Raw genomic sequence first — 26,137 nt, 5'->3', positions numbered from 1 at the left:
GTCCAGGGAACTACAAGGTGAGTATGACAGCATGGCTGAAAATATTTTCACTAGTCAGGGACTAGGCCTCTGCAAACAGAGTTTCACTGGGCTTACTATTAAAAGCAATCTGCAAAACAGGCTTGAAAACCCAGGGGTCTAATATCAAGCGAGCAGTAGGAAGGTGACCTTTCATTCCGTTTGTTTACGAGAGGATCTGCAGACTGTCTCAGTGTGGGCCCAGCATCAGCAAGAGGCCAAAGGGGAGATGGTGAACTCAATGGGGTTTTTTTGTTTGTTTGTTTTTTGAGGTCGTATAATCAACTTAGAAAACACAGCCAGAAAAGAACAAGAAGGAAAGCTTGGTTTATATGTACTGTCTTACATTTTTGGGATAAATGGCTAAATGCAAATTCCCTTTAATATTTTTTTTATTACTTACCAACTTACTACCAATTTAGGTACTGAATTTAGCCATTAGACATAGCACACAAAATTAAAGAAAAGAGACAGAAGGAGAACTGAGCAGGTGAAAAAAAGAAGAATAAAATTAAAAGATGAATTGGATAGAAAATAGAGAAAAATAAAAGTAGTTCTATTAGGATAATGATTTTTAAAATTTTCCCTCACTTAACATTTAATAATTCAATAAATAATGACTCACTTAAAACTTTCATAAGAATACAGAATATCTTTAAGCAAAACTCATATGCTATTTTTGCAAAATGCTATGAACTGATTGCTCATCTATGAAGTATGTTCACATAGACCATTCATCTGTTGTTACTCAAAATGCAATGCCAGGCATATTGAAAACTTCATATTTCAACTATTATTCACATTTGTACTTCACTAACACAACAGAAATTATTCCTGTGTAGTAATTACCTTTTAATATTTGATAGCAGCTGCTTGTCTTTAGATACTTATTTAATTCTTTCATTTAACCAAATACCTCAGGCCATTTCCAGAGTATTAAAATTAAAAAAAAAAATCAGTGTTTAAGCTGACTTTCCCAGTACCACCTCCTTCTCCAGCAACTTTTCACCTACTCTGAAAACAAACTATAATAAAATCCAAAAAAACAGCAAAAGAATAACGGTGCCAGAAATGGTTAGAACACTGTGACCTCCTTAGTCCTGATTTAGTTACCGTAATAGCAGAAAAGCATGCACACACTTTCTAGACTACATGGCTATGACTGATTGATGATAGCCTGGCAAGGTTACCATAGCTAATTACGACATCATTCATCTAAGCCTACATGAGAAAAAATACCCAGCTCCCAGGGAAGACAAAAGAGAAAAGAAAGCTATTCTATAGCTGTTAACTTTTGAATAATCAGCCCCAACAGGAAACAAACAGGATGAAACTCAACGACCAAATGATGACTTATGGATTCATCCAAGCAAATAACCTCAGTTCCCTGGTCATTTCAACTTGGGGTTTCATCACCCACAGCAGAGAGCTTCCAGTAACAAGGAACCCGCACAGACTTGGGTGCTTTGTAGTCAGAACTCAAAGGCTCGGGCAGAAGCATGGCCCAGCCCTGAGCTTTCATTCTGCTATGTGTGTGGTGTGACTGTGTTTGTCTAGGGTCAGATGCCAATACTTAAACTCACATTATGGACACAGCAGCTACTTACACACTGCAGTCTAATTAAAGGAATAAACTTCCTCCTTCTTTATTTTTTTCCTGAAGATCAGTGCCATAAAAGGATTTGGTTTCCTTAAAAAAAATCATACAAACGATCCCATATGTTTCCCTTAGGCACTAAATTAGTCAAAATCGGATAGAAAATGGCCACAATTTCCAACCTAATCTATGGCTATACCATATTATCTGGGAACTACTGAAAGCAAAGGGAGAACTCAATGTTTTGAAAATAATTATATCATAACAAATATACAATCATAATTTTCATTTCAGTTTTGAAGCACAAACACACATGGAAACAATAAAGCATCTGAGGCACCTTTCAGCTTTCAAGTCTGAAAGCAAGAATCACTTTCAAATAGAAAGTATCTCATCTTCAAAGTTTAACGTACAAGAGGAGAATAAAGCGAATACTCATTGCAACTCCAAATTTTAATCAGGTTGCTTTATATCTGGGTAATGTAGATCATAAGAGTGGCAACAACAAAGTTTAAAGTACTTTTTATCCCGATACACTGTTTAAATTGCATTACTAAAATAATTACAACTACAGAGAGATTTTCCCATGGAAGCTTACTGCAAATTTCAGTCAAGAATACTAAGAAATGTTACCAAAAGTTCCAAAATAATGAGCCACCAGGGAAGCCCAATTAACTGCGGCCATAGGATAGAAATTGACAGGGGCGTGGAATCAGATTCAAATTCAGCTTGGAATTAATGAAACACTTTTGGGATGGTCATAGCTCATTAGAGAAAGAAAGGCCTATTTTATAGATGAGAAAACTATGGCCCAGGGAGCTCCAGTAGTGACACATAAAGAAGTAACCCGTGTGGTCTCAGCTCAGAATATTCATGTCTATATAATATCAAATGTGCCCTGGTTCATTCTTGATTTGGAAAAGCGCGATAAATGACTTGTCTGGACACAAAGATCAAATACTGTAGTCTGGGACTGACTCCGTAACACTGGTTTTCAAGGGACAAAAATTGGGTCAACCTTGGACTACGGCCTCATGAGGTCTTTTGGGGAATAGCAGAAGGTCAGTTACCACTGATCATAAAGTCAGCATAAGGATTAGTAGCTGAAAGGCTAAAACTCTTACTCTTCCAAACATCAAGTTAAGTGTCCTCAATAATTTGTCTTATTTGCAGATGGTTCTACAGGAAAATACATGAAATGTCAAAAAGTACAAAAGTATCCACAATATGGGGAAATATTACCCACATGTACCAAATATTAGCATATTTGTTTTAGTGCAACTTCCCCCCTCAAATATACACACATGCAAGCACATGTGTGAGAACACACACGGAGTGAAGAAACAGGAGAAAATTCATTTCTGACACAGAAGGTTTTCCAAGTACTTTCCTTCATCTTAATTTTCTAAACTTTATTTCCTTATTAGCCTTTTTATTTACAGCTATTCAGTATCTATTTAGTAATGTATACTCAATCTCAATTCAAAAAGGACATAAGGTATTATTGTATTTCATTTAGTATGAATATAATCAGATAATTGAAACCTAAAAAATTAATCTAAAAAAATGTCATGGAGCTGAAAGCCAAGAAATGTATTATGGGTTCCAATTTTACTCTTAACCAACTGGTTATTTGACATCAGAGCACACACCAATCTCTCTAAGCTTTCACTTGGTCATTTGTAAAATAATGCTAATTGTATAGAAAAGTGCTATTATGAAATTCTATCAGATCAGATCAGATCAGATCAGTCGCTCAGTCATGTCCGACTCTTTGCGACCCCATGAATCGCAGCTCGCCAGGCCTCCCTATCCATTACAACTCCCGGAGTTCACTGAGACTCACGTCCATCGAGTCAGTGATGCCATCCAGCCATCTCATCCTCTGTCGTCCCCTTCTGCTCCTGCCCCCAATCCCTCCCAGCATCAGGGTCTTTTCCAATGAGTCAACTCTTTGCATGAGGTGGCCAAAGTACTGGAGTTTCAGCTTTAGCATCAGTCCTTCCAAAGAAATCCCAGGGCTGATCTCCTTCAGAATGGACTGGTTGGATCTCCTTGCAGTCCAAGGGACTCTCAAGAGTCTTCTCCAACACCACACTTCAAAAGCATCAATTCTTCGGCTCTCAGTCTTCTTCACAGTCCAACTCTCACATCCATACATGACCACAGGAAGAACCATAGCCTTGACTAGACGGACCTTTGTTGGTAAAGTAATGTCTCTGCTTTTCAATATGCTATCTACGTTGGTCATAACTTTCCTTCCAAGGAGTAAGCGTCTTTTAATTTCATGGCTGCAGTCACCATCTGTAGTGATTTTGGAGCCCAGAAAAATAAAGTCTGACACTGTTTCCCCATCTATTTCCCATGAAGTGATGGGACCGGATGCCGTGATCTTCGTTTTCTGAATGTTGAGCTTTAAGCCAACTTTTTCACTCTCCTCTTTCACTTTCATCAAGAGGCCTTTGAGTTCCTCTTCACTTTCTGCCATAAGGATGGTGTCATCTGCATATCTGAGGTTATTGATATTTCTCCCGGCAATCTTGATTCCAGCTTGTGTTTTTTCCAGTCCATCGTTTCTCATGATGTACTCTGCATATAAGTTAAATAAACAGGGTGACAATATACAGCCTTGACGAACTCCTTTTCCTATGTGGAACCAGTCTGTTGCTCCACGTCCAGTTCTAACTATTGCTTCCTGACCTGCGTACACATTTCTCAAGAGGCAGATCAGGTGGTCTGGTATTCCCATCTCTTTCAGAATTTTCCACAGTTGATTGTGACCCACACAGTCAAAGGCTTTGGCATAGTCAATAAAGCAGAAATAGATGTTTTTCTGGAACTCTCTTGCTTTTTCCATGATCCAGCAGATGTTGGCAATTTGATCTCTGGTTCCTCTGCCTTTTCTCAATCCAGCTTGAACATCAGGAAGTTCACAGTTAACATGTTGCTGAAGCCTGGCTTGGAGAATTTTGAGCATGACTTTACTAGCGTGTGAGATGAGTGCAATTGTGTGGTAGTTTGAGCATTCTTTGGCATTGCCTTTCTTTGGGATTGGAATGAAAACTGACCTTTTCCAGTCCTGTGGCCACTGCTGAGTTTTCCAAATTTGCTGGCATATTGAGTGCAGCACTTTCACAGCATCATCTTTCAGGATTTGGAATAGTTCAACTGGAATTCCATCACCTCCACTAGCTTTGTTCATAGTGATGCTTTCCAAGGCCCACTTGACTTCACATTCCAGATGTCTGGCTCTAGGTCAGTGATCACACCATCGTGATTACCTGGGTCGTGAAGATCTTTTTTGTACAGTTCTTCTGTGTATTCTTGCCATCTCTTCTTAATATCTTCTGCTTCTGTTAGGTCCAAACCATTTCTGTCCTTTATTGAGCCCATCTTTGCATGAAATGTTCCTTTGGTATCTCTGATTTTCTTGAAGAGATCCCTAGTCTTTCCCATTCTATTGTCTTCCTCTATTTCTTTGCATTGATCGCTGAAGAAGGCTTTCTTATCTCTTCTTGCTCTTCTTTGGAAATCTGCATTCAGATGTTTATATCTTTCCTTTTCTCCTTTGCTTTTCGCTTCTCTTCTTTTCACAGCTATTTGTAAGTCCTCCCCAGACAGCCATTTTGCTTTTTTGCATTTCTTTTCTATGGGAATGGTCTTGATCCCTGTCTCTTGTACAATGTCTGAATCTCATTCCATAGTTCATCAGGGACTCTATCTATCAGATCTAGGCCCTTAAATCTATTTCTCACTTCCACTGTATAATCATAAGGGATTTGATTTAGGTCATACCTGAATGGTCTAGTGGTCTTCCCTACTTTCTTCAATTTAAGTCTGAATTTGGCAATAAGGAGTTCATGGTCTGAGCCACAGTCAGCTCCTGGTCTTGTTTTTGCTGACTGTATAGAGCTTCTCCATCTTTGGCTACAAAGAATATAATCAATCTGATTTCGGTGTTGACCATCTGGTGATGTCCATGTATAGAGTCTTCTCTTGTGTTGTTGGAAGAGGGTGTTTGTTATGACCAGTGCATTTTCTTGGCAAAACTCTTATTAGTTTTTGCCCTGCTTCATTCCGTATTCCAAGGCCAAATTTGCCTGTTACTCCAGGTGTTTCTTGACTTCCTACTTTTGCATTCCAGTCCCCTATAATGAAGAGGACATCTTTTTTGGGTGTTAGTTCTAAAAGGTCTTGTAGGTCTTCATAGAACTGTTCAACTTCAGCTTCTTCAGCATTACTGGTTGGGGCATAGACTTGGATTACTGTGATATTGAATGGTTTGCCTTGGAAACGAACAGAGATCATTCTGTCGTTTTTGAGATTGCATCCAAGTACTGCATTTCAGACTCTTTTGTTGACCATGATGGCCACTCCATTTCTTCTGAGGGATCCCTGCCCGCAGTAGTAGATATAATGGTCATCTGAGTTAAATTCACCTATTCCAGTCCATTTCAGTTCGCTGATTCCTAGAATGTCGACATTCACCCTTGCCATTTCTTGTTTGACCACTTCCAATTTGCCTTGATTCATGGACCTGACATTCCAGGTACCTATGCAATATTGCTCTTTACAGCATCGGACCTTGCTTCTATCACCAGTCACATCCACAGCTGGGTGTTGTTTTTGCTTTGGCTCCATCCCTTCATTCTTTCTGGAGTTATTTCTCCACTGATCTCCAGTAGCATATTGGGCACCTACTGACCTGGGGAGTTTCTCTTTCAGTATCCTATCATTTTGCCTTTTCATACTGTTCGTGGGGTTCTCAAGGCAAGAATACTGAAGTGGTTTGCCATTCCCTTCTCCAGTGGACCACATTCTGTCAAATCTCTCCACCATGACCCACCCATCTTGGGTTGCCCCACGAGCGTGGCTTAGTTTCATTGAGTTAGACAAGGCTGTGGTCCTAGTATGATTAGATTGACTAGTTTTCTGTGAGTATGGTTTCAGTGTGTCTGCCCTCTGATGCCCTCTTGCAACACCTACCGTCTTACTTGGGTTTCTCTTACCTTGGACGTGGGGTATCTCTTCACGGCTGCTCCAGCAAAGCGCAGCCATTGCTCCTTCTCTTGGACAAGGGGTATCTCCTCACCACCGCCCCTCCTGACCTTCAATGTGGGATAGCTCTATTAGAAGACCAGCTTTTCACAAAAGTTGCTTTAAAAGGTGCTAACAATTCTTTTGAGTGAAGGTAGGTTTCTTTGCTGTAAGACTTCTAAATAGTATTAGAATTCTCTATTGCCTACTCAACAGCCCTCTGCATCCTTTTCTGCCCTGTTAGCATAACCAATCATATGTGTTCAAAGAGTGAATGTGAATACATTAGAATAGCATCCAGAACTTAAGTGCCCAATAAATGTTATTAACTAGAATCAAATGTCTGCTGAAATTCCAAAATGTGTTAAGTACCGTAGGGTTCTGCATATAAGACTTGGAAAATTCCTAAACTAGATGATTCGAAAGTCTAGAAGACCCTGTGGATATGATTCTTTGCTATTCTATCTGGTGTTTGTTTGACACTCCCTTTTATTAACTAGACTCTCAGGTTAGCAATCTCTAGTCTACACAGTAAAATGCACTGGTCAACTTCAGAAACGTTAAAGTCTTGAAGTGCTAGAAAGATTTGCTGGGTAGGGCTGAGTCAGAACTTAGTCATTTAGCATTACATTAGAAAATCCGTTAGAAAATAAATAGTAGGAAATAATTTAGATGAATGAAGTTGGAATTATGTGGTTGCCCACTTGATTTAACATTTGTCTTACAAACTAAAAATTTTAATATGTACCCCATTAGCTTACATAGGGTGCAAGACTATGAATTCCTTTCGGTCAGTAGAAAGTTTATTCATCTTTGTATCCCTTGTTAAAGAATTAACAAATAGATTTATGGCAAACTTACCATACTGTCTTGAAGATTTGGATGAGGTTTCACAAACAAGGTCATATTTGAAATTGAGTTTAAAAAGTGCATACAATTTCACCAAGTTAAAAAGAAGCAAAAGAGTGAGAGCCAGGGAAGGAAATTCTAACTACAAAACAGAAGTTTGAAAGAAAGTAGCAAGCCATGTGTGGAGTTTCCCAAGCTGACTCAATGGTAAAGAATCCACCTGCCAAAGTAGGAAACACAGGGGACATGGATTTGATCCCTGGGTTGGGAAGAACCCTGGAGGAGGAAATGGCAACCCACTCCAGTATTCTTGCTTAGGAAATCCCATGGTCAGAGGAGCCTGGTGGGCTACAGTCCACAGGGTTGCAAAAGAGTCAGACATGACAGTGATTAAAAACAACAAGAAGTGGCTTCTGGAAGCTGTAGGTCAAAGTGACTGTGGAAGAGTGGCCAGTAATAAAAGTGGGCAGAAAATGAGGGGCTGGATCTGTATGAGTCCCTGAAAACGAACTTTCTGCATGTTCTGTGTATAAGTTATTTCATCTTGGGAGATAAAGAAAAAAAAGGTAGGGCCAACCACTGTCTGCATGTATGTGAGGAAGGTTGTGAATCTTTAGTAGGACACTGTTGAGGATGAACTTGTATTGGAAAAAGAGACATAAAAATTATACTGAATGTTGAGTACATTTTAATTTCAATATCAGTAAAACCTACACTACTGGTGATTAACAATCACCAATAAGAGAAGACTGTATTGATTCCCAAAATCGGTTAAACTGTGTCTCTTTAAGTAAGAATAAGCATGTGAACCAATCATGGTTAAATTCCTCATTGTCAAGAATGGATCTCAAGAGTGAGAAAACTAAGGAGAATCAGTCCCACGTCTGTTGTACCAGCCTGGGCCAAAGAGTCCCATGAGAAGTAGAACCAGTTCCAGTAGCCTCTGAGAGGTGAGTAGGAAGCAGAGAGGATGGGCTGGGGTTTGGCATTTTATTTGCCTTCTGTGATGATGAATACTTAGAATGCACTTGCTACTCCTCCTCCAACTATAGCCCTCCCTCCCTGCCCAATTCATCTTCTAAACAAGGTCTCAGGGTGGACCTGGCAGTACAACCAGGCCACCTCTCAGAAGAGCTACTCATGGACCCTGTACCTGCTCCCAAGTAGAGCCCCCATCTCTCTGTGTCCAAGCCATAACCACACCCCGCCCTGAGGACAGTGAAGGGAAAACAGAATGGGCAGATACCAAAGCTGGTGGCTTTGCTTCTGTCTTTTATTTTTCTATCTGAGAAACACATGATCTTTTTTTTTTTCTTTGCTTTTAAAATTCTAGAAATGTAAAGTGCAGAGTCCGAGAGAACCATGAGAGTAGACAAGGGATGATTTCTTCGTCATTCATCCCTGCCCAGATTTCTCCATCTAATTCCAAGGGACCATCTGTATCAGCTCGCTAACGAGTTTGGACGCGGTCCTCCTCACAGTGGGGAAGCTGCTGGAAGTTGTTTAAGCAGAGGAGTTATCTAATCAGATTTGTGACTTAGGAAGGCCACTCTGGAGAGGCAGGGATTGGGGAAAGCAGGTGTGGTACAGAAAGAGGTCAGTTTGAGGCCTCTGCAGTATCATGAGCCTAGTGCAGATCAATGTGAAAGCTCTGGCCTGCTTCAATGCTCCTGGACATGAAGGCTAAAGACAGTGTGGATGATAAGACGAAAAAGGAGAAACAGCAGCAATCTCCACCGTTTCAGACTAAATGGCTGGAAGGCAACACTGACCACCCAATAGTGAAGGCTGGCCAATTTCACCATTTCATCTATGACACTCAGTGAAACGGGATTTGACGCCAAGGGGTAAAGCATTTTCAGGATTTGGCATATATTCACAAAATGACTCTAAGGAAGATTATATCAATATATTCTTTTACAAATAGCATATGAAAGACAGCACAGCACAGTTATTCCTGACCTGGAACCAGCAAGGGTTCAAATGCTAAGTTCGCCACCTAACAGCTATGTGACTTGGAGGAGTTATGTAACTGCTCAATGCCTGTTTCCTCATCTCTTAAATAAGGGAGATGGTAGAACCCAACTGAGTATCGTGAGGCTCGAATAAGTTGTCAGGAGTACAGGGTTTAGAATACTTGGTGCACTGCCTTGAGGTCTGTGCCTAGAATATAATTACTACTGAATATATATTATTCTCTGTCTGATCCAAAATGAGTATTGAAGAAGCAGAAAGTCCACTTTCAAAGATATGGAATTTCAACTTGCTTTTCCTTCTACATTGAACATTGAATTGCTCAGATGGTTCAATAAAAGAAGCTAAAAAAGCTAAAGAAAAATAACCTTTTTTTTTTTTTAACCTGAGAAAGCTCATAAGAGAAAGGTGAAAAAACAAATTCTCAGGCACAGGCAGTACTCTGAGGCTGAGACTTTTGAAGACCCCAGAGCTTGCTTATAAATAGTATATTAAAACAAGCAAGAGCAATTTTCTCCTTTCGTCTTCCCTTATTGCCTAATTTTCCTCCCATACTATTTGCATAATGGATAAAAAGGCATCCATTATGCAAATGAATGATAGGGCTGTGAGGTTGCTTGTTGCCACAAACCTCGCTCCAGATGAAAAGAAGCTGCCACTAAGCCCTTCAATGTCTGCGGTCCAGCAGAAACTGCTCTGCTAGGTTGATTTCCAAAAGATAGAGGGAAATTATGAAGATGACAGGTCATTCATTTCCACTTGGTTTATTTTAAAAGGGGTACTATAGATGCTTTCCAGAAAATCAGTACAAAATATATAGATACTCGGTATCCTGGCATGTAAAATAAACTTTACAATCTATTTTGTTTCAAATGGCAAAAATTGTACTATGCACAGTCTTTACAATTTTAAGCATATGTTTTGCAAAAAAACAACCTCTGTTCTAGCTTGAAAATTAACCTATAACCGGTGCTTAAGAGTGTTCTCAAAATGTATGCATACATTCAATATGAATAAAAAGTGGTTTTAAGTAACATAATATTAGTGGATTTTCAAAACTTTATGCTTTAAACTGACCTAAAATTATCTTTAAGAGATATTACCAAAATTGACATTATTTATCTTGGAGTCAGAAATTCACTAAAATTTTAGAAGAATGTTTATTTTCTCTTTCTTCCAACACCTTCAAAACAAATGTAACAAATGAGCATTCTGAACAGAATCACTTGCCTGGAATAAATCAGTAGGACAGAAATAAAAAAACTAACTTCAAAATGTTTCTCCCCAAATCTTGAGATACACAGTTGGTGGAGAAGAAAGTGGCTAAAACAGAAAGTGATCTTTTATTCTAGCCTGGAATCCTTGATAACGCTTAGTTTTTTTCCAAGTGACTTTTTTTCAGGGACTTTTAAAAACATTTAAATGGTCCTCACATACTATGGGCTTCCCTGTTGGCTCAGACGGTAAAGAATCTGCCTGAAATGCAGGAGACCTTGGTTTGATCACTGGGTTGGAAGGAACCCCTGGAGGAGGGCATGGCAACCCACTCCAGTATTCATGCCTAGAGAATCCCTTGGACAGAGGAGCCTGGGGGGCTACAGTCCATGGGGTCCCAAGGAGTCGGACGCGACTGAGCAACTGAGGACACAGAGCATACACACGCTACAGATGAAGCTCCGCATGTAGTCTAACTCCTGCCCTGTCAGGTCAAGGATACGCGATTCAGGTTCACCTGCGATTCAAGAAGGAAGTGCATCCATTGCCTGAGCATCAGCAGCTGCAAACATCTATGTGAAAAATAATTTACAGAAAGACAGTCCAGGTTTAAAGGCAAACATTAACAGGGTCAGTCATAAAGTGGAAGCAACTCATAGACAGCAAGATGATGTATTTCAACCAGATGAAAAGCAGATGACTTAAAAAACACACCTACCTAATTTCAGAGCAGAAGGGGTTACTTCAATTTCCCCACCGACTGGTTTAAATGCAGCCAGTTGGGCAGCCACTTCCGTCTCAAAAGCATCTGGGCTCTGCCGGCCTGCCGGATTTCCACTGGGGCTCTCAATCTTGTGGAGTGGTTCTTGTTCGTCAAACACAGCAATCAGCTACAAACAAATCCAGTAACACTAATTACTTTGTAGGACACGCATACCACATGGACACTATCTAGCTGGTTGTGATCTTTATTTGCTTTTTTTTTCTAATAAAGGACCTCTTAAAACTGAAAACTTTAATGTTACTGTATCACAACTCTTAATTCAATATTATGTCTGAAGGGGTCACGGTCAGGAAATAATTAACAGTTTGCTTGTATATTCCTGGAATAGAGATCCACTTTTGGCTAACCTTCTGGAAGGAATGAAATGGCCCACTCCTCCCCTCACTTGCCTTTCTAATGTGCCTAACAGGACATCAGCATCTCTTTCTTTTAAGAGTATTGTCAAACATGAAAGCTGAATATGCAGAATGTGAACAACAGACTTACATGGTAGGAGAGAACATTCCAGTGTCAAAGAGCTAAAGACATGATAAAACTGCTAATTGTCCTTTTAGATACAACCATAATAAGCAGAGTCATATATACACATGTATATTTATATGCAATCTGTGCTTATCTTGTACACATAGTTTTCCCATTTGGATTCATGCCTGTAATTTTGGTCTTTTCCTTCATGACTAACTCCATGTTGACTGGCTTAAGTCCAATGAAACTAAAAGTCAGGACTTTATTTATTCCAATCTTCATCTCAAATTTATTTCATAGAAGAACTAGGTGTCTCATCATTATTATAAAACATTTAATTGTCAGTCTTCAAGTCATTTGTTTTAAAATACAGGCAACATTCAATAACCAAGTAATTGTGCAAACATTGCCATATAAATGGCAAAGACAGCCCCAAATGAATCTACATTTTTGGCCAGCAAACAGCATCATGATAGAAACTTCCAATGTCTCTCATTGGAAAAGTGGGAAAGTCCAAAGCTGATGTGGAAAAGTCCAAATGCGAGTGCAGTAAGTGGCTCAGCGAAGTTACTGTCAATCCAATAAAATGTAGTCTACAAAATGCAAATCTAGAAAACTGCTAGTAAATCCTTAGATATTTTCATTCATTAAATAAAACAAACCTACTTATCATTCAAACATTTTTCAGGTAAGGCATTCAAAGCCCCATTCATAAGGGAACCTTGTTGGCAATAGTATTAATAACACCAGTGCAGGGTTAACCAATCAAAACATCATAAATTCAAGTTCAGCCTTTCAAAAGAAATGAATACAATTAGGGATATGCAAATTGGCTATTCAAAAATAATTTTCATAATTGACTACTCATTTCCAGTATGGAGACTTCTTTAATTGGAAAACCCAACAATCCTCTCACCACAGGAAAAAAATGCTACTCCCAAGGCATTATTTTTAATTCTTGAAATTGAAGACATACATTTTCTATTTTTAATTGGTAGCACTGATGAACCGATTTGAGATAAGACTTAAATGGATTAATAATGAAAGATTATTCTAGTATAAAAATAATCAGGAGAACTATATCTTTCTAATCATCTGTCCAAAATGAAGAGTTTAACACTTTAAATCCTGAAAAGAAAAATAAAACCAACTTTTAAACTGTGATAGAAGTGCTATTTTCATCACTATTTTGGTGACATGATTTCAATTTTTGCATGCTGGTGAATTCTATCACATACTTGTAATAGTCATTTTAATATATTAATCAACAAGGCAAAGTGGCTTATTTTACTAGTACTACAGTTTTGTGTAAGTTTTTCTTCTTGCTACATCCTTACGTCTTAGCGTATCCTATGCACCTGAAATGATGGGGAACAGAGACACAGAATATCAATCAGTAGTGTAATCCAAAAGCTTAAAATTGATAACTCATAAATAAATCATTATCTATGTCTCTTACATAATCATCTCTCCTTAAGCTTCTTCACTGTTTTCCATATTATTATTATATCTACATTAGGTCACAGCATACATAGTAACAATTCTATACCCGTTTGCCTAGTGGGACCACAGGGTAGATAATTTGTTTCCCAAAGTTACAAACAGTAATTTGTACTAGGGGCCATTCCATCGATTCAGACCACTGTAAGCATTTTCTGAAACAAAAGCTGTAAAAAGAGAGGCTGCACTGTGAAATATCTGCAGTTTGTCCAGGATGATGCTACGCCCTGAAGAATGTGTATTCTACTCTTCAGAGATACGGGCAATATGTGGCTTTCTCAAAGATGATGACAGTGAGACCTGGAGGCTCCCCAACTCTCATCAACTCTCTGATTAATTAATTGCTTAGTCTGTCTCCCAATCCCATGATTGAAAGGAGTTATCTCTGCAGAACCTCCTCTGGATGTCTGTATGAATGGATGAAATAAAGTCTCTCCTCCTGGAAAGAAGAGAATCAGTTCCTGAATCTGTGGCATCCAGACAAAGCCACCAGCACCACAGGTGCTGGGTGATAAGAGACCCTCCATCCAGTCTTCATCTCAACAGCTACAATATACCCAGTCTTCAACTTGCTTCCACATTGACAATCAATTTAAACTCCATGTTGTAGGTCTTTGTTAGCTGGACTGCTGATTTATCAGAACACCTACATTACTGGTGACCCAGTTCCTGGTAACAGTGTTACAGAGATATGTTAATTAACATAAACCACTGTTCTAGTCCCTCAGCAGAAGGCAGACTGACCTTCAAATTGTCCAGTTCATGAAAAAGGCCTTCCTCCACCACTGAACCCATTCAAAATGACTTTTCCCACAGAGATGACCTGAACATTAAAAGGTGATTTATATTTTTATTAAAAACAATTCTGTAAAGATTCCATTTAGACTGAATTTCGGTAGCATGTGGAAGATTTTTTCACCAACTCTATAGAGACTGCAGTAATCTAAACTTTATGCAAAATGCAAATAGGCAATATTTAATTTGGAGGCCTTCCTCTTCTGCTGCTCTATCCATCTTCTGGTGCCCCGTCTGCTCTCCTTCTGTGATGCCAGTATTCTCATGTCATCCAGTACAGCACTGACATTTCCCTAAGACCCCATGGTCCAGAATGATATGTTCAAACAGACTTGACTTCCAATCAAAACTCCCATCCCTGCAGATCTCTCTCAGCATTTAGGCATCTAATCCCCAGATACACACAAGAAGGTCAGTCTACAAATATGCTATTAACTTTCCCATCGAAAAAACAAAACAGCCTTTTCAGGACTCACCCCTACAGATACCACCCTATTTCTCACTTTCCATCTAAAGCAAAATTTGAAAGTTGTCCACAGAGCAGTCTCTGATCTCCACCCTCCCATTCTTTTCCTGAGGCCACTACAGCCAAGCTCTCACCCCTCTCTTTCACTGAAACCACTCTTATCAGATCAGAAACAATCTCTACAGTGCTAAATTCAAAGTCATGTCTCTGGTTTGATTTTAGGACACAGTCGATCATTGCTTCCTTTTTAAATGACTTTCTTCACTTGTCTTCCAGGATACCACTTCTCAGGTTTATCCTCAATACCCTGGCCTTTCCATTCAGTTTCCTTTTCCTCATCTCTAAAAATGTTAAAAAGGCTACCCCTAAATTTGCATGGTGATTACATTTGTCTCATGGCAAAGATATAAGAGTATGCTGGTAAATCTCAAACTTAAATCTCCAACCGAGAGCTTCTCTGAACTCCAGCCTCACGTGGTCAATTGCCTAACCTAACATGAAGACTGAGTAATCCTTAATTCCTCTTTCTTTCTCATCCCCCTTTCTCATTATTTCTCATAAACCTCACACACATCCAATTTGTCAATAAATGTTAAAATATACCCAGAGCTTGACTACTTCTACCACCTTCACTGTCACCTCTTTGGACCCAGATATCACAGCCTCTCCCATGGGTTACTGCAAGGGCTTCCTGACCCAGCTACTCCCTTTCCACCCACTTTCAACATGGCAGCCAGCATGACTGTGCTCAAACATAAGGTGGATTGCATCTCTCCTCTGATCAGAACCTTTCCACCTCACTTAGAATGAAGCCCAAGTCCTCCCAATGCTCTGCATGGTAATGGGCTCCCAGTGAAGGTTCTGACCTCTTAGCTCTCCCTTGTTCTCAGGATTCTATCCTGCTCTGCCCTCTTTATCCCTCTCTGTGTCTTTATGTTTGCTCTTCTCTTTCCCTGAAATGGTCTTCCACCGGATACCTGCATGGCTTTTTCCTTGATCCTTCACATCTTTATTGAAATGTCAGGCTTTCACCGGCCACACTATCTAAATTGAAATCCACTCCCACACCTCGCATGCTCCATTTTTCTTCATAGCATTTGTCACCCCTCAATGCTATGTCTTTTCGTATTTGTCTTATTTATTGCCCATCTCCCTGTAAAACTCCCTAGGAAAACTTTGCTAGATTGTAAGCTCAAAGAAGACAATGATTTTTGTCAGTTTCGCTGTTTGCTGTACTCCATTGCCTAGAAAAGTGAGTTAGACATACGAGGCACCCAACATATATTTGTTAAAATGAGTGAAATGAAGCAAAAAAAAAAAAAATGATACCTAATATAGCAATGAAAGGTAGCTAGATTTTTCATGTGCTTTTAGAACACTAAAATTATTTATTAATGAAAGAGTATAAATGACAAATATAAGCCCATATGACACTCAATGCATTCTCACCATTATTATTAATGTCTCCATTTTGTTTGTATGGGGAAGACATTCCTTATTTTCTAGTCAACACCAGGGGAAATTGCTTCTGTTCTAGAAATGGAGATTATGTGTCTTCTCTTTCCTTTTCATGCTCATTTTTCAAAGGGAAAATTTGCTGATTTGGTTTCTGAAGGAGTGGAAGTTTGAAAGGTGGATGTGGATGGAGAGATGGGCAGGGTTAGCAGTGTGGCCCCAGACTTGCCCTTGTCTGATTTTTTCTAATAGGCAACTTTGATTTGTCTGGTGTGAAGCTTCTCAATGTGTCCCAAGAAGTAGCTTAAAAACAAATGTGAATAAATCTCCAGGGGAGTGGAAGAACAGCCTGAACTGCCATTAAGCTCAAAACTGAAGCACTCAGCTTTTATTTTACAAATTCATGTAAATATTTACCAGCTTTCCATGTTTGACTTAACAGGAAAAGATTTTCTCTTTAATTGCCAGTAATACTAAGGCAAGGACTTCCCCTCATGGCTTGGCAGTAAAGAATACACCTGCAATGAAGGAGCCACAGGTTCGATTCCTGGGTTGAGAAGATCTCCTGGAGGAGGGCATGACAACCCACTCCAGTATTCTTGCCTGGGGAATCCCATGGACAGTAGAGACTGGTGGGCTATAGTCCATGGGGTCCCAAAGAGTTGGACACAACGGAAGCAAATTAGCACACATGTACACAATAAGGCAATGATCTCGTGTTTTGCACCTGCTTTTGAGAGGTCAAACTGGAGTGTATTTCTCAGGTAAATACCTATCTTGGAAAATGAACTGATGAAAACACATGAAAATAGACCCATTAACGTGGTATGCACATTTTTTAAAAAAAATAACTACATCTCAACTGCTAATGATGATGTGTTCCTAATTCAAAGACTAGGTTTAATTTGGTAACCACAAGTATCCCCTGACTACTCCTTCCCCAGTGGGTATCAGGAAGGAACATCTGAAATTAGAATTTGCCTAGAAGATATATCATGTATAAGCTTTATTTTAAAAACATAGTTGAATCTTTTTTCATGTTTAACTTGTAAAGGTCAAAGTATTATAAAAATCAACAACAACAACTACCTCAAAGATCAAAAAGAAATAAAAGAGCTTTGGGTAATTTGCAATATCCATGACCTGGAATAACAGACATGATCAAAAGAGCCACGTGCTCTGCACAATCTCACATCATTGACATCTCTTCAAGGACTCAGACCTATTTTTATACTCAAAGAAGGTAAAGCTGTGTGTGTGCGGGCATAGGTATGTTTTGGGAGTGAGTGGGGTGGTGGGTGGAAGTAGAATATGAATGCCCTCGATGACATCCCTAACATGCCTAAATGCTTAGCACAGAGCCTGGTACACAAGGGAAGGTTAAACGCTGATTCCTTTTCCTCTCACAGCGAGCCTTCCCTGACTCCCAGACTGCGTCCCACTTGACTTGTTTATTCCTATTCTGCTTTTACTTTGTTGCTTCTCTTTAATCTCTTCATCACAGGATTGACAGAGGAACAGAGAAAGTATCGAGATCAAACACATCAAATAGGTAATTTTTGTTTTTCTTTTTTCCTTGCTCTTCATCACACAAGAACACACAACCTTTAGACATGCAGTGCAGTTCCCCGCCTAGCAGTACATGGTTTGCGCTGTCTATTTTTACCATAACTTGAAGCAATATACCAATGCCTTTAGTTTTTACCCTGACGAGTAAATATTTTAATAATAAATGTCACCAAGTGCATTTATAACAGAGTCCCTCAATATTCATGACGTGGTTTGCTCTGTAGACAGCCTATAGCATTCTGTCACTTTTACGGTCTGAGTTTTTATAATCTGATGATATTATAGTCTACACAGAGAATAAAAAAGTGATCTAAATTCTCACAGAACATAATAAGCTATATTTACAAAATATTTTTTCAGATTAGTAATTACATTGAGAAATATGTGACTATTTTATAACATGTCAAATGAACTAACATACCACTAAGAAAGGCTTATTTGCCATATTGAGTTCTTTGGGTTCAACTGTTGAATTTAACAACGTACTACTTTTTTAACTGTTTCATACATATTCCATGTTACCAACAACTGTCAAGTGGAGTTAAAAGACAAAGAACAAAGGCAGCATCCTACAAAATAAAATTGGAATCATTTGTCTCAAATCTTAATAAACACAATTAAATCTAAGTAAGACTGTGAAATTACAACAATTTCACAAGTAGAGGAAAACACATTATCACCTTTGGGAAGAGAGTGAAACTGCAGAACTCATTTAAATGTATGCATCTGCTTGTAACTAAATAACAACTGGCTATTGAGCTAATTTTATGCCACTTAAAAGTTTGAAAATGGATCTTTTTCCTTCATAGGATTTTTGACAGCCAGCTAAATGCATTTAATCTGGATTTTAAAAATTAACAGGCTCACATTGGCATCTTCATCAGATGCTACTATGAGGTCTAGCAACCTCAGAGGAAGTATGTAACACCTCTGATTCGCAGAAACTTCAAACGACATTCAGTAAATGAGATAAAACCAATTTTCATTTCCTCTCCAAACTGAAAATCAATAATAGAGAACTTTATAAACTTTACAGCATTTTCATTCTAAAGAAAATAACAAAAATGTGCCTAAATAAAGTCACCCATATATCAGCCAAAAATACATTTGCTTACTCTAATTATGTAGTAAGTTACTAAAAACTCAGGTATACATTAAACACGTTTTATACTGAATCATATTTTTCTTATAACTAACTTGAATTAAAATTTCCAAGATGATGTTACTACTGACAAGTTTAAGAGAATCTTGCATTTGTTTTGCTGCATTCTCTACTTTCCTTAGTAATAACAGCTCACCATTCATGAAACACCATTCAGGACTCATATCTAATACACACAAGGGAAGCCTGCAAAGCCCCTTCCTCTGGCAGTGGTCAGGCAAAAGGTCTCAGTGGAGGTCAGCTGGCAGTCACCATGCCCTAACCATAGACAACCTGGAAGCAGCTATAGAAAAAGCAAACAGCCACAAAAACCAGAAGAAAGTCTCAATCACCATCAGGATGTCAGATTGATGTCAGTCAGAAGTATAAAAATATTCAATATACCTGCCTTGTCAGTAATATTTCCACTGCCTCTGAATTATACATATTAAACATAACAGACAAAGAAAGTGGAAAATACTTGGGTTAAATGTGTTGGGTGATGCCAATCCACTGGATGGCTTTGCTCGCCATTTACCCAGCCAATCACTAGATGGTTCACTAATGTTATCCAATCCCAAGAACTCTGACAGTCTTGGGAGAGTACACATTAGAAATGAAGATACAACCTGGGTTGTTTTAAAACGTGCACACATAAACACATAAATGACTTTCTCTTCAAGCTATTTTCATCTAAATCACACACATTTAATCTGCATTTTTGAAAGATTATTCTATCTGAAACGAATTACCTCTGGCACCAGAAAAAATAAAATAATAGCATATGGAAAATATTTTGTCATTTATAAAGCATATACATATTTACAATGTTGTAACATTGACACTATTATTTCATTTTTGTAGCCAAACCAAAGCTGTAACTGTCTCAGAAATATAGTTTGGCAGTCTCTTAGTCAAGATCCAGTGCTATCACAACCATCAGAGATACATATGTCAACAGATCCCCGAAGGCAGCCACCTGCTGAAATGTAAGGGTGCTATCCCTCTGCAGGGCTTATCCCATTACAACAAAATGCCATGCTCCCTCTGGCCAGGTACTCGCATATCCATTGCCAGGGCCCCAATCCACTTCTGATTTCCAGTCCAGTTCCCTGACATTTACCCACAACACTTCTGCCAGAGAAGTCTTCCATCACACAGATCTGGAATGGTCTACCTCAGCTCTTCTTTTTTTTTCCTTACATATTCTCATGGCTTTCAAAATGAATTTCAAGCCTTCCATATGAGACCTTCCACCAGGTTCTGTGATGTTTCCATAATATTGTATCCTTGTCTCGTCATCACCAATCACATGATACTAAGATCCTTGACTTACCTGCCTCTATCTAAAAGCAAACTGCAAGCTACTTGAAACTATGGGTCACATCATTTAAAATATATTTAACAAATACTCTATAGCCCTCAGTATGCAGGTGGGCTTCCTTGATGGGTCAGCAGGCAATGAATCCACCTGCAGTACAGGAGACAGAGGAGACGCTGGTTCAATCCCTAGGTCAGGAAGATTCCCTGGAGAAGGGAGGTGGCCGCCCACTCCAGTATTCTTGACTGGTTTCCCTGCTGGCTCAGATGGTAAAGAATGTGCCTGCACCTGGATTCAATCCCTGGGTCGCAAAAGTCCCCTGGAGAAGGGAATGGCTACCTACTCCAATATTCAAGACTGAAGCATTCCGTGGACGGAGGAACCTGGCAGGCCACAGTCCATGGGGTCACAAGGAGTCTGACGTGACTGAAGGACTAACACACCACCATGCACTAGGCGCTGTTCGAAGAGCTTACATATATGGTTTAAGAGTCCTAAGAAATCCTATGAGAAAAGCACCATTTTTCCCATTCTACATATCAGAGAATGAAAGTACAGTTGACTTGATATGCCATGCTCCTACTATGGTACATGGCGGAGAGAAAGAGGTCAGGTAAATGAGTGATTTGAATTCCTTGCTATATTTGAGAGGAAAAACAAAACTTCTCTTATATGGATGTCAACACTTTCGTGTGGGTACCACCTCCCTGTGGCCTAATTTTCCATCCACGTGGAAATAAAGGTAACCTCCATTAACATGCATGCTCCTATATACAGGGTAAAACAATTTCGGCCCATCCTTGAGGTTGAATCAAACACTTGATCGTACAATTTATCCATCTAAAATCCACTTAGTTCATCATAATCACAATCCTGTTTCCAGGTGGACTACATTTATCTATTTGATATTCCTTAAAAGAAACTGTAAAACAGATTGCACATTAACATACCTGGACATGCAACAACAGATTGGTTCCAAATAGGACAAGGAGTACGTCAAGGCTGTATATTGTCACCCTGCTTATTTAACTTCTATGCAGAGTACATTATGAGAAACACTGGGCTGGAAGAAGCACAACCTGGAATCAAGATTGCTGGGAGAAATATCAATAACCTCAGATATGCAGATGACACCACCCTTATGGCAGAAAGTGAAGAGGAACTAAGAAGCCTGTTGATGAAAGTGAAAGAGGAGAGTGAAAAAGTTGGCTTAAAGCTCAACATTCAGAAAACTAAGATCATGGCATCTTGTCCCATCACTTCATGACAGATAGATGGGAAAACAGTGGAAACGGTGTCAGACTTTATTTTGGGGGGCTCCAAAATCACTGCAGATGGTGACTGCAGCCATGAAATTAAAAGACACTTACTCCTTGGAAGGAAAGTTATGACCAACCTAGGTAGCATATTGAAAAGCAGAGATATTACTTTGCCAACAAAGGTCTGTCTAGTCAAGGCTATGGTTTTTCCAGTGGTCATGTATGGATGCGAGAGTTGGACTGTGAAGAAAGCTGAGCACCGAAGAATTGATGCTTTTGAACTGTGGTGTTGGAGAAGACTCTTGAGAGTCCCTTGGACTGCAAGGAGATCCAGCTGGTCCATTCTAAAGGAGATCAGTCCTGGGTGTTCATTGGAAGGACTGATGCTGAAGCTGAAACTCCAATACTTTGGCCACCTCATGCAAAGGGTTGACTCACTGGAAAGGACCCTGATGCTGGGAGGGATTAGGGGCAGGAGGAGAAGGGGGCGACAGAGGATGAGATGGCCGGATCGCATCACCGACTCAATGGACATGATTTTGAGTGAACTCCGGGAGTTAGTGATGGATAGGGAGGCCTGGCGTGCTGTGATTCATGGGGTCACAAAGAGTCGGACACGACTGAGCGACTGAACTGAACTGACTGATACCTAGTTTTGAAACAAACATAACTGTACAGTGTTGTCCATTACATTCGACTGTTAGAAGAACCCTGCTCATCTGTGCTAATGACTGCAATCCAGGGTGTATTGCTTAATTTTGTGGATTAATGAGTAAGCAATCAAATGTGATTTTAAGTCATGATTTTAACAAACATATTATTCATTTATTTTGACAAGTATTTTAATTCATGTGACTTGGCTACAAATAGGCAGTCTATTTCATTAAAAAAAAAAGAAAAGAAAAGAAACTTTTGTGTTCTTAGATAATAAACCTTGGTGGAGAATAATGGCAAAGGCATCATCTTTTGAAGACAGATATAGAATTGATAGGTTGATAGAAAAAACAATGAGACCTAAAATTTTCAAACAGAGAATGCTTTTGCATGCACTTGAGCTATACACAATATGTTTAGGAGTTGTAAACCACACAGAATATTCTAAATAAGCTAGGTCAGTGCTGGCCTGAGGCAGGTACCGCCTAGCCTGTCACCTTTGTGGCTTCAAACACAAGTTTCAGCAGCTTCACCTGCCCCTGAGGTGGCCTCACAGTCCTGCTCTTAGAACCTCAAAGCTAGGCAAAGTTGTGAGTGGACTACAAATATGAGCAAGGTGACAACTGTCTGAAAATTAGCCAGTGATTAATTGGTGCTTCATTTCATCAGGCTGGGAGGGAACAGACTCTTCAGCACGGACACATTTAGCAAATTGGCCTGAGCCCCGGCTGACTGACCTCGTGACAGGTCCGATGATGTTCTACCTTCTCTGGGATTTCAAGACAGGTAAGCAACTGGTGGAGATGACAGAAAGGTCAGTGTGCAGTCTGATTGAGGGACGAGGAAACACTCCCCTTAAACATTGCACTTAGACTCAGATCCTCCTTGTCATGGGTGACAAGGCTTCAAAGCCGATATTTAAAAAAAATTAACACTGCAGTCGCAGGTGGGTTTAACTCCTGCACGCCTTCTGTCTAAGTGGTAGAGCTAACCTTTTCCTTTAGCTTCTAATTGCCCTACATCTCCTTAACTCGTGATAATGTGGCCAACCCTGCTGGGATGGGTGTTGACTTTGGGAGCCTCTAAATGTCAAGATTTGTAATTATGATTGTGGGTGTATTAAAATCACAAAGAATGATTCCTCGCTAATTGGGGCCTGAAGACAGGAAGCCTGGGGTCCTTGTTCTTTGCTTACAGTCACAGGAGGTGTGTTACCTCCTCCAGGAGCAGTTTCATCCTAGGTCTTATGTTTAATTGTGGAAAGATGGTCTTTGTCAGTCAGTTGTAAAATTTTATTTTTTTTTTTTTTCCCCCATCCTGAACCCTCCTCCCTCCCAACCTCCCCATACCATCCCCCTGGGCCTTCCCAGCGCACCAGCCCCAAGCATCCAGCATCGTGCACTGAACCTGGACTGGCATCTCGTTTCATACATGATATTTCACATGTTTCAATGCCATTCTCCCAAATCTTCCCACCCTCTCCCACAGAGTCCATAAGACTGTTCTATACATCAGTGTCTCTTTTGCTGTCTCGTATACAGGGTTATCGTTACCATCTTTCTAAATTCCATATATATGCGTTAGTATACTGTATTTATGTTTTTCCTTCTGGCTTACTTCACTCTGTATAATAGGCTCCAGTTCCATCCACCTCATTAGAACTGATTCAAATGTATTCTTTTTAATGGCTGAGTAATACTCCATTGTGTATATGTACCACTGCTTTCTTATCCATTCATCTGCTGATGGGCATCTAGGTTGCTTCCATGTCCTGGCTATTATAAACAGTGCTGCGATGAACATTGGGGTACACGTGTCTCTTTCCCTTCTGGTTTCCTCAGTGTGTATGCCCAGCAGTGGGATTGCTGGATCATAAGGCAGTTCTATTTCCAGTTTTTTAAGGAATCTCCACACTGTTCTCCATAGTGGCTGTACTAGTTTGCATTCCCACCAACAGTGTAAGAGGGTTCCCTTTTCTCCACACCCTCTCCAGCATTTATTATTTGTAGACTTTTGGATCGCAGCCATTCTGACTGGTGTGAAATGGTACCTCATAGTGGTTTTGATTTGCATTTCTCTGATAAAGAGTGATGTTGAGCATCTTTTCATGTGTTTGTTAGCCATCTGTATGTCTTCTTTGGAGAAATGTCTATTTAGATCTTTGGCCCATTTTTTGATTGGGTCATTTATTTTTCTGGAGTTGAGCTGTAGGAGTTGCTTGTATATTTTTGAGATTAGTTGTTTGTCGGTTGCTTCATATGCTATTATTTTCTCCCATTCTGAAGGCTGTCTTTTCACCTTGCTAATAGTTTCCTTTGATGTGCAGAAGCTTTTAAGTTTAATTAGGTCCCATTTGTTTATTTTTGCTTTTATTTCCAATATTCTGGGAGGTGGGTCATAGAGGATCCTGCTGTGATGTATGTCAGAGAGTGTTTTGCCTATGTTCTCCTCTAGGAGTTTTATAGTTTCTGGTCTTATGTTGAGATCTTTAATCCATTTGGAGTTTATTTTTGTGTATGGTGTTAGAAAGTGTTCTAGTTTCATTCTTTTACAAGTGGTTGACCAGATTTCCCAGCACCACTTGTTAAAGAGATTGTCTTTAATCCACTGTATATTCTTGCCTCCTTTGTCAAAGATAAGGTGTCCATATGTGCGTGGATTTATCTCTGGGCTTTCTATTTTGTTCCATTGATCTATATTTCTGTCTTTGTGCCAGTACCATACTGTCTTGATAACTGTGGCTTTGTAGTAGAGCCTGAAGTCAGGTAGGTTGATTCCTCCAGTTCCATTTTTCTTTCTCAAGATCGCTTTGACTATTCGAGGTTTTTTGTATTTCCATACAAATTGTGAAATTATTTGTTCTAGCTCTGTGAAGAATACTGTTGGTAGCTTGATAGGGATTGCATTGAATCTATAAATTGCTTTGGGTAGTATACTCATTTTCACTATATTGATTCTTCCAATCCATGAACATGGTATATTTCTCCATCTATTAGTGTCCTCTTTGATTTCTTTCACCAGTGTTTTATAGTTTTCTATATATAGGTCTTTAGTGTCTTTAGGTAGATATATTCCTAAGTATTTTATTCTTTTCGTTGCAATGGTGAATGGAATTGTTTCCTTAATTTCTCTTTCTGTTCTCTCATTATTAGTGTATAGGAATGCAAGGGATTTCTGTGTGTTGATTTTATATCCTGCAACTTTACTATAATCATTGATTAGTTCTAGTAATTTTCTGGTGGAGTCTTTAGGGTTTTCTATGTAGAGGATCATGTCATCTGCAAATAGTGAGAGTTTTACTTCTTCTTTTCCAATTTGGATTCCTTTTATTTCTTTTTCTGCTCTGATTGCTGTAGCCAAAACTTCCAAAACTATGTTGAATAGTAATGGTGAAAGTGGGCACCCTTGTCTTGTTCCTGACTTTAGAGGAAATGCTTTCAATTTTTCACCATTGAGGATAATGTTTGCTGTGGGTTTGTCATATATAGCTTTTATTATGTTGAGGTATGTTCCTTCTATTCCTGCTTTCTGGAGAGTTTTTATCATAAATGGGTGTTGAATTTTGTCAAAGGCTTTCTCTGCATCTATTGAGATAATCATATGGTTTTTGTTTCTCAATTTGTTAATGTGGTGTATTACATTGATTGATTTGCGGATATTGAAGAATCCTTGCATCCCTGGGATAAAGCCCACTTGGTCATGGTGTATGATCTTTTTAATGTGTTGTTGGATTCTGATTGCTAGAATTTTGTTTAGGATTTTTGCATCTATGTTCATCAGTGATATTGGCCTATAGTTTTCTTTTTTTGTGGCATCTTTGTCAGGTTTTGGTATTAGGGTGATGGTGGCCTCATAGAATGAGTTTGGAAGTTTACCTTCCTCTGCAATTTTCTGGAAGAGTTTGAACAGGATAGGTGTTAGCTCTTCTCTAAATTTTTGGTAGAATTCAGCCGTGAAGCCGTCTGGACCTGGGCTTTTGTTTGCTGGAAGATTTTTGATTACAGTTTCAATTTCCATGCTTGTGATGGGTCTGTTAAG

General features: G+C 39.3%; 1 protein-coding gene across 2 annotated transcripts in view; it reads right to left on the bottom strand.

The window, feature by feature from the left end:
• PARD3B (par-3 family cell polarity regulator beta) overlaps nucleotides 1–26,137 on the bottom strand; it is a 1,167,183-nt gene that overhangs the window by 693,489 nt on the left and 447,557 nt on the right. For both annotated transcript variants that reach the window (XM_002685527.5, XM_005202765.5), the window contains exon 3: nucleotides 11,409–11,580. In XM_002685527.5, the coding sequence (XP_002685573.1) occupies nucleotides 11,409–11,580 (172 nt within the window). The remainder of the gene's footprint in view (nucleotides 1–11,408; nucleotides 11,581–26,137) is intronic.

Source organism: Bos taurus, chromosome 2 (genome assembly GCF_002263795.3).
Source record: "Bos taurus isolate L1 Dominette 01449 registration number 42190680 breed Hereford chromosome 2, ARS-UCD2.0, whole genome shotgun sequence".
NCBI classification, from domain to species: Eukaryota; Metazoa; Chordata; class Mammalia; order Artiodactyla; family Bovidae; genus Bos; species Bos taurus.
Note: the sequence above shows the minus strand (reverse complement) of the source record. Positions and strands in the feature narration are given on the sequence as shown.